The sequence below is a fragment of the Hemibagrus wyckioides genome, linkage group LG05 (genome assembly GCF_019097595.1).
Source record: "Hemibagrus wyckioides isolate EC202008001 linkage group LG05, SWU_Hwy_1.0, whole genome shotgun sequence".
Lineage (NCBI taxonomy): Eukaryota > Metazoa > Chordata > Actinopteri > Siluriformes > Bagridae > Hemibagrus > Hemibagrus wyckioides.
In genome coordinates, this window is record NC_080714.1 from 939,259 (window position 1) to 948,171 (window position 8,913).

General features: G+C 41.7%; 1 protein-coding gene across 10 annotated transcripts in view; it reads left to right on the forward strand.

The window, feature by feature from the left end:
• The window catches only part of LOC131353289 (putative glutathione hydrolase 3 proenzyme), a 19,803-nt gene extending 10,890 nt beyond the window's left edge, over nucleotides 1-8,913 (forward strand). Inside the window, exons 1-6 of one of the 10 annotated variants that reach the window (XM_058390218.1) lie at nucleotides 283-993; nucleotides 3,643-3,757; nucleotides 4,002-4,210; nucleotides 5,502-6,396; nucleotides 8,283-8,396; nucleotides 8,703-8,913. In XM_058390218.1, the coding sequence (XP_058246201.1) occupies nucleotides 935-993; nucleotides 3,643-3,757; nucleotides 4,002-4,210; nucleotides 5,502-5,523 (405 nt within the window). In that variant the 5' untranslated portion in view covers nucleotides 283-934 and the 3' untranslated portion in view covers nucleotides 5,524-6,396; nucleotides 8,283-8,396; nucleotides 8,703-8,913. The other 9 variants (XM_058390217.1, XM_058390213.1, XM_058390222.1 and 6 more) reach the window with 9 other exon arrangements.

The window sequence follows — 8,913 nt, forward strand, 5'->3', positions numbered from 1 at the left end:
CAGGGCCGAGCCACGGTGACGTCCTAATGGCCGCAGATTCCAACCTGTCTGCTGATTCTCATGAGTTTTTGAGCATGTTAAGACCCCCAAAAATGTGAAAAATAATAATAATAATAATAATAATAATAATAATAATAATAATAATAATAATAATCCTTATTCGCACTGCTAGTGCTTGGGCCCTAATAAGTCACATGATGAAATTGTGGTTTGTGATTGGTCAGATACAGGTATTGTCCACTAGAGGGCATCCTGATGTCATTTACTCTGAAGTACAGACATGTGGATTATTTCCTCTTTACACACACACACACACACACACACACAATCCACCAGCTTAAGAATAACAGAAAGCGTCTCCTTGATTCAGAGGAGAAACTGACTGCAGGAGCTGTGGAGATGAACCTCCTGGAGATCAGCGCTCTTTCCTCAGAGAATAATTTGTGTGGAAATGTTTATGGGGTTTATGGCCGCATAGATCTGTTTAAAGAGGAACAAAACACAACAGTCCAGAGCCTCCGTGTGTGTGTTGGAAAGTGTGTGTGTGCAGTAATGAGACTCAACTGTCATGATCGAAGCCGACAATCACCTCATCAACCACACCCTTTTACTCATCACCAGCTCCTATTATAACTCCTACAAAACACATTTATTATAAGGAAAAATATAGAGGCACTATGAACTATGGGAGGTACAGGGCTACATGTTGTACTGCAGTCAGCCACTAGAGGGCCTCAGAAACACTTCTGCTGCACGTCTGACTCCATGTTATGACATTCAATAATACTGTACACCCAGTCCGCCTGAGCTGGAACATGCTCTTATGTGGAAGAAAGAGAAGAAGTTGTGTATTGTGATCAGGTAAAGAAGAGACAAAGATTTGACAAACTAAGTTTCTGCAGAAACTGAATATTAGAAGCTCACTCAGGAGGAAATGGAGGTGCGAGATGATGAACAGCTGCATGGTCCACGGACTGAGAAAAGAAAGTCAAGGTAGGAAATAAAAAGGTTTAATTTTCTTGGGTAATAAATTTCTACTGATGCTGGTATTGTGGAGTAAATAAGAGTTTGTTTTCTGGGCCAATGAAATAAATATATTAAAAAAGGAAAGAGAAAGTTCAGAGAGTGAAATGAAATGATGGAATAAATTGATGATGGTTTATTTACTTTATAATATTGATAAATAAATGGTTTATTTGGGAAGAAATGACATTTAGATCTTAGATCATTAAAACAATCTGAACAGATGAAAAGAATTATGGACAAAAGGGTCAAAGTTTAAAGATAAATTGAAAAATAATTTCAACAGGTTTTTATTGTATAAAGTAAAATGTGACACATTTCCAAATCATATTAGGAACATCATATTATTTTTTTCATCTGTCTCTCTCTTTGTTTCTCTTGCTTTTATCCTCTCTATCTGTCTCTCTTTTTCATTTTGTGTGTGTGTGTGTGTGTGCGCAATACACACATCACAAAATCACACACAAAAAAAAAAAAGAACTGAAACTCGCTCAACTCGCACTTTAGGCATTGGAAAATGGAGATGAAGGATCACCACTTCCTGGTGTGTGTTTGTGTGTGTTTGTGTGTGTGTTTGTGTGTGTGTGGTGCTCAGTAAGTTTTCCTGTTTTGCATGTGACAAAAATTGCATAAATAAGAACCACACACTCTTGGACATAGTGCAAGTTACAGCAACAAAACAGTCAATACTAAACCTTTCATCAGACAGAAACCTTTTTCAGAGTATAATTGTCTAAAATATGGCCGGTGTTTCAGTTTCTTTTCTTCTACACTGATGTATTCAGATCAGATCACTCCTTATCCCATTGTGTCATCAAACAATAGACTCTCACGCTAAAACTCCAGCTTAGATTTTCAGTCACAACATTTTCTTTGGATTAGGACCTCATCCACTTCCACTTGGTTGAGTCCTCTATTTTTGTATACTTCAGGGGCTCTATTTACCCAAAATGCATTGCTCTATATCTGACAGTGAAACATTTCCTCACCTTTTCGGGATGCTTATTTTGGGACAGCAGCAGTTCATGTTACAGCCCTAATAACAGCCAGTTGTAACATCATGACATGCTATGCTCTCACTAAACTGCCATAGGGAACCCTCGCCTGAGTTCAGACACACTTCCGGGTTAATGTTGCTTAAGCGCCAACTCCGCCACCACCTCCAACTATATTACTATTGCAGACAAACGTGGTCATTGCTGCGCCAAACGTCCTGAGAGACCATCACTCCCGCTGTACTCTTTCTGTTCCAAGTTTAACTATTCCTGTCCAAGTACACCACGCTCATACAGTTAATTGTGTCTTAGCTCTAGTTGATTTCGGAGCCACTGTTACACTGCCATTTGGTTGAAGAATTACAGCTACCCACTCTGCGAAGTACCACTCCACTCCTCATCACAGCTGTGGACAATCGGGGAGGGTTATATAACACATCAGACCTCTCCTATCACTCTCCAGGTCTGACTGTTTCATTATGAGGACTTTACATCATTTCTTTTCCCACCAATACTATCATTTTGGGTTTTTCCTGGCTACAATTACACTACTCACAACTGTCATGGCAGGACAAACAGCTCACCCAGTGGTTGCCCGTCATGAAAAGAACTGTAGCCTATAGTGCACACTATTGTTTCAGAGACTGTATTCATGTTGTATTGCGTGTGTGTGCATATCAGGGACATGTTAAAACTTGGTGGTTAATTAGTTAAAAGTTTACATTATTTTCTCTCTTTTTATCCGGGTTCTTTTCATTGTTTATTTTTATCACAAATGCCACACAAACACACAAACAGATGTTTCTGCTTTCTGATAGTTTAGTTCATTCTTCGTGTTCTGTGGTATGTCTCTCTTCCTCTCTGCAGTGGACATGTCGTAGGTTAAGAACCCATCACAAATACCATTAACATCTTGGTAACCTCTGTGATCTGGGTAGGAGAGAGGTGGTCTCCGCCAGGGGCCCGGTCCCTCTGGAACCAGTTCCTCCCTCTTAGGAAGTTGCCAAAACTATAGGGACCACCTCTCTCTGTGATTTGAGGAGATGAGTTGGTTCAGTGGTGCCTAAAAGTTTGTGTGGAAAAAGAGTTGTTGTTGCTCATCAGATAGGACTCCACCAACCCATAGTCAGACAGACTGTGTACAAATGGAGGAAATTCAAATTCTTTGTTATCCTCCCTAGGAGTGGTCCACCGACCACTCCTAGGAAAGATCACTCCAGGAGCAAGACTTGGGATAGGACCAGGTCACAAATGAATCCAGGGTAACTTCTACACAACTAAAGGCCTTGCTTAGATTTGCTAATGTTAATGTTCATAAATCCATCATCAGAAAAATGATGCTCATCAGTGGTGGTGGTAGTATCATGGTTTTGGCATGGTCTCCTGCTTCTGGGCCAGTAGTGCTTGCTATCATTGATGGTACAGTGAATTCTAAATTTTACCAGTGAATTCTAATGGAAAATGACCAGATATCCAATGATGCTTACATGAAAGTTTATAGCTAGTGTATGATGATGATGATAATGATAATGATGATAATTTGATGATGATGATAAGATGATATGATCAGGATGATATAAAAGCCTTAAATTGCATCTGCAGGTTATAATTTCTCACCCAGCAGTGTGTCCACTCCAGAGAAGAAGACTCTCACTTATCACCGCATCATTGAGGCTTTCCGCTTTGCCTACGCTATGAGGAGCAGGCTGGGAGATCCTCAGTACCTCAACATCACCGATGTGAGACAGTGTTAAGTTCCACATCACATCATGGTGTTTGTTGTTCATCAGTGACACAGTAACTTTCAGTTATAATAAGAATAAGGAACTGTAGTAGCTTCTAAACCTAACTAGTATAAAACTACATTTTTAAGTTTTCTTCCATAATTGCTTCTGGGCAGGGAACTAAAACACATTATACCATACACACCATACTTATAGTTAGAGAAATTATTCAAGCCATTATATTTGTTGCTTCACCTAGGTTGTCATGTCTGTCCCTCTTCAGCTCATCCACAACATGACCTCAGAATACTTTGCTGAAAACATCCGCAGTCAGATCACAGACGCCACACATCCAGAGAGTTACTACGGACCTGAATACTTTAACCCTGAGAATTCTGGGACGGCTCATCTGTCTGTCATCGCTGAGGACGGGAGCGCCGTGTCTGTGACCAGCACCATCAACCTTTAGTAAGACAATAAAACTGATCACAATCAGAACACTCTGTACTGCTCTCAGCCAATCAAAACACACTGTACTGTTCCAGCCTTTCAGAACAGAACAGAGTGTATAAACAGTCATGATGGTGTTTATGTGCAGTTTTGGTTCTAAAGTGTTGTTGAATTCCACTGGAATCATCTTTAATATATTAATATTAAATATTATTAATATATTGTATATATACGATATAATGTATGACTTCAGTTCTCCATACATCACAAATACATTTGGAATTCCTCCTTCTCCCAATAACTTCATTAAACCAGGTAACAGATTTTATCCCATTATTCATATTCATGTCAGTGCCACAGATTTTATTGATTATTGATTCTGGTCTTTGGTTTGAAGCTCATGTAGATAATATCACTCGGGTAGCCTTCTTCCATCTTAGGAATATCGCTAAGATAAGAAATATGTTGTCGCTTCATGATGCAGAAAAATTAGTTCATGCTTTTGTTACCTCTAGGTTGGATTATTGTAATGTCTTACTGTCTGGATGTTCCAGTAGGAGCAGGAACAAGCTCCAGTTAGTCCAGAATGCAGCAGCTAGAGTCCTAACTAGAACCAGAAGATATGAACACATCACTCCTATTTTATCCACACTACATTGGCTCCCAGTCAGATTTCACATTGATTATAAAATACTGTTACTGACGTTTAAAGCACTAAATGGTCTCGCGCCGCAGTACCTGAGCGACCTTTTAGTCTTTTATGATCCGCCACGCCTACTCCGATCAAAGGGTGCTGGTTACTTGGTAGTACCTCAAGTAGCAAAGGCTACAGCAGGGGGCGGAGCTTTCTCTTTCAAAGCCCCAAAGTTATGGAACAGCCTTCCAATTAGTGTTGGGGATTCAGACACAGTCTCAATGTTTAAGTCTAGGCTGAAGACACATTTGTTTAGTCGAGCTTTTAATGTATAGTTTTCTTATGTAAAGGAGCAGATCTGAAGGTTCATGGTCATAGAGTGTTTGGTGACTGGGATGTGTTGGATGCTGTCATCTTACCACTCTCACATGGTCACTCAGGTCACTGACTGTGAAGTGGTTGGATGCTTTATGTCCCAGGAAGCCTTCATGTCTGTGACCTTCTGGCTCTCCCTTTTAGTTATGATGTCATAGCTAGTCTTGCCGGAGTCCCTGCCTGCACTTTACACATAATTCTACTTTATCTTTAAGCATCACATGATCAGAAACTTAATATCTTTCTCTTTCTCTCTCTACCTTCTCTGTGGAGCTATACACCCCACTCCTGACCTCCCAGTGTTTGCCAGTTTCCAGTGTGACCACTGCCCTACCCCTGGTCGGAGTCTCGCCGCGTGATGGTGCCCACTGATGCTGTGGATGGATCTGTGTGGACCAGGAGACAGCCATGGACAGAGCCACTTGGGGACTTTCACACCATCACAGATCTGCCATTTCATCTGTCAGCTTGTGACAGCAAAGAACTAGTGTTTATAATGACCTTAGAAACTACACTAGCCTAATAGTTCCTCATGGGTCATTGATTGCTGTTGTAGAAAGGACATTAATCAGTTACAGTTACATTATTTACTGTTTAGTGTCACCCAAATGAGGATGGGTTCCCTTCTGAGCCTGGTTCCTCTCAAGGTTTCTTCCTTTCCATCCCAGGGAGTTTTTCCTTGCCACCGTCACCACAGGCTTCTCATTAGGGATAAAATAGTCTAATTATAGAATTTAATAATTTATTCTTATTTCTAGTTAATTAGTTATTTTTTATTTTTTATTATTATTTTTCATTTTCCCCTTTCTCTGTTTTCTTCTTTTGTAAAGCTGCTTTGAAACAATGTTCATTGTAAAAGGTGCTATACAAAATAAACTGAATTGAATTGAATTGAAATATGCAGATAAACTGTAATAATGTGTATGTATATTTAGATTACATTATCCTCTGCTCAGGTTCTTACATGTAGTTCTTTCTCTGCTGCAATGTTGTGATGATATTGTAATACTTTATCAGTAAAAGTTTTGTAAATGATTGTAATATGAAACAGGGAGAGTGTAACATGTCCACTGTGTGTGCAGGTAAAAGGCCGCTCTCAGCCATGTGCCCAACCATCATCTCTGACAAATACAACAAAGTTAAAATGGTGGTTGGAGCTTCAGGTGGGCCGAGGATCATCACGGCAACGGCTCTGGTAACACACACAACTTTAATCATTCTTTAGTCCAACTGTCTGTCTATCCATGTTCAGTATTTATCCATCCATCCACAGTTAACCCATCAGTATATTAATTTTTTTGTTTGTGCATTCATCCATCTGTTCTTCTATCTGTTTGTTCATACATTGCGGCAACTCAGAGCTGCGAGAGGCAAAGCACAGACACAGAGAGGGATTGTAGTGACACAAATGTAGGATTTATTCAGCAGTGAGGCCGTTCAAAATCAGCTGTTTTAATGCTGGGCTCCTGCTCGGTGTTGGACCTGAAACAAGAGGTCCTGCAATGCAAGGAACTATTGAGTTATCTGGGCATTAGTATCTTTAGCTTTGGCCATCCACTGTAGCAGTGCATGGTCCGTTACCAGTGTGAAATGCCAGCCGGCCAAATAGTACCTGAGTTCCTCAATGGCCCACTTGATTTTGAGGGCTTCACACTCTACTGATGCATACCAGCTCTCGTAGAGGCCTGGGTGCTTCTCCCCTTCCCAGAGGCCTGGGTGCTTAGCCCCTCGGTTTTGTGGGTGATAGACAGACATCCTCAGGTGCTTAACCTGCAATTGACAGCACAGATCAATTATAAGACAAAAGACAAAGCGCATACCTTGGTCTGTAAGGTTTTCACAGTTGGCTACAGTGCTCTGTGTGCTGGTATAAGAGCCCCTGGTAGACAAAGAAGTGGGTAGGCGGCAAACTCTGCATGGTGACTAACTTCTCACCCCCCAGCTCTTGCACCTGGCCCCAACAATGTTTGAGGTGAACATCCTCATTCTGCTCCCGACCGAAACTGCAGAACATTGATTATACCCACGAGAATCAGCCATTAACCCTCTCGTTCCAGATTGTCACCAGTTTTACTGTGGGCCTCACAATGGCCAGTTGGGCCAGGGATATGGTACTACCGGAGTCGAGGAGGGTGGAGAGAGGCCGACTGTTGACTTCCATTTCCATGGTGGGGCTTTGTGGAGTGGTGGGTGCATGCAGGGAGCAGTTGGCCAGGGCTTAAAGGATTTAAGCAGCATGAGCAGCTCAGGCTCAGTTGGCTTGGGCTTATCATTTATGGGTTCCCTGTCAGCGTGGCTCTCTGGGTGCCTCCTCTCTCTGCAAAGGGTGGCTCTGGGGTGATGTAAGGTCAGGGGAAGTTGCTCACCCTCGCTAATCTCTAGGGTCACTTGGGCACTTTTGAGGGCCTCCAGCATGGGAGTAGCAGGACCACTGAGACTGACAGCCTTCTGTTTTTCCAGTGGCAGGGCATGCAGGAAGCAGTCCATCACCAACCTGTCCACTACCTCCCCAGCAGACAACCAGTCAGGCTATAGCCAGCATCTCATTGTGCACAGTAAAGCATCTGTTGGTGCTCAAGTGGATAGGTCCACTTGTGAAATTTGGCCACAGTGGTGACATGAGAGTGGCTGCAGCGAACCAGCATCTCATTCTTTAGTGTGGATTTTTGGTGTCTGCATCACTGAGAGAAAAGTAGACCAGCTGCTGTTCTCTGGAGAGGAAGGGAGCTGGTCTCTGCAAGGTGTTTGAACTCTTGGTCCATGGGTGCTGTGTTCATGCCAACATTCTCCACCAGTGTGCCATCTTAGAGCTGAGAGGAGCAGAACACAAACATGGAGAAAGGTTGTAGTGACATAAATATAGGTTTTATTCAGCAGTCAGACTGTAAATCAGCAGTTTTAAATGTACCAAAATAAGTGCTTAAAGAGAGACAAATAAGTGCTCTTAAAACAGAAAGTGAAAGTAAAAGGTGGCAGCCTTAGCAGAGTGTTGGAGGAGCTCTCAGTGGTGGGGAGTAATCTGTATATCCACCGATATGGCCACACACAGCATGTCAGTGAATGGTTTCCTCTCGGTCACAGGTGATCCTGAACTCTCTGTTTTTTAACTATGATCTGAAGAAAGCTGTAGAAGAACCCAGGTTCCACAACCAGCTGAACCCCAACTACACTCTGTTGGAGCAGGACTTTGAGAAGGTGTGACTGGATTATTAGCATCAGGATGCATGTTTAATTGAATTAGACTGAGACTTGATTTGTCTTCATTACATTAACCCAGGAAAACAACTCCTACATGACAGCACAGTTAAATTTACTAAAAATACAACACAAAGATTTATCTGTCTCATTTAAAAGAGTCATTCAATTAAAAGAACAATTCATTTTGAATCAACTGCTCATCATTTATCTCTTCCACTGGAACAAGTTTCTTATCTGAGCCTATGAGCATCATTACAACAAACTTTCTTCTTTTGCACACTTAATAATAATTTACTATTACAGAGTCTTGCAGATGGACTGGAGCAGAGGAGTCATGTGATAGAGGAGTGGAAGAGTTCCCTTGCAGTGGTCGAGGCCGTGATGAGGCAGGATGATAAGATCTGCGCTGAATCAGACCCTCGGAACGGAGGACATCCCACTGGCTACTGAAACTCACTTTAACTATCAGCTTTTATCTGAATGAATAAAACTCATTACACAGTTTTTAAACCTC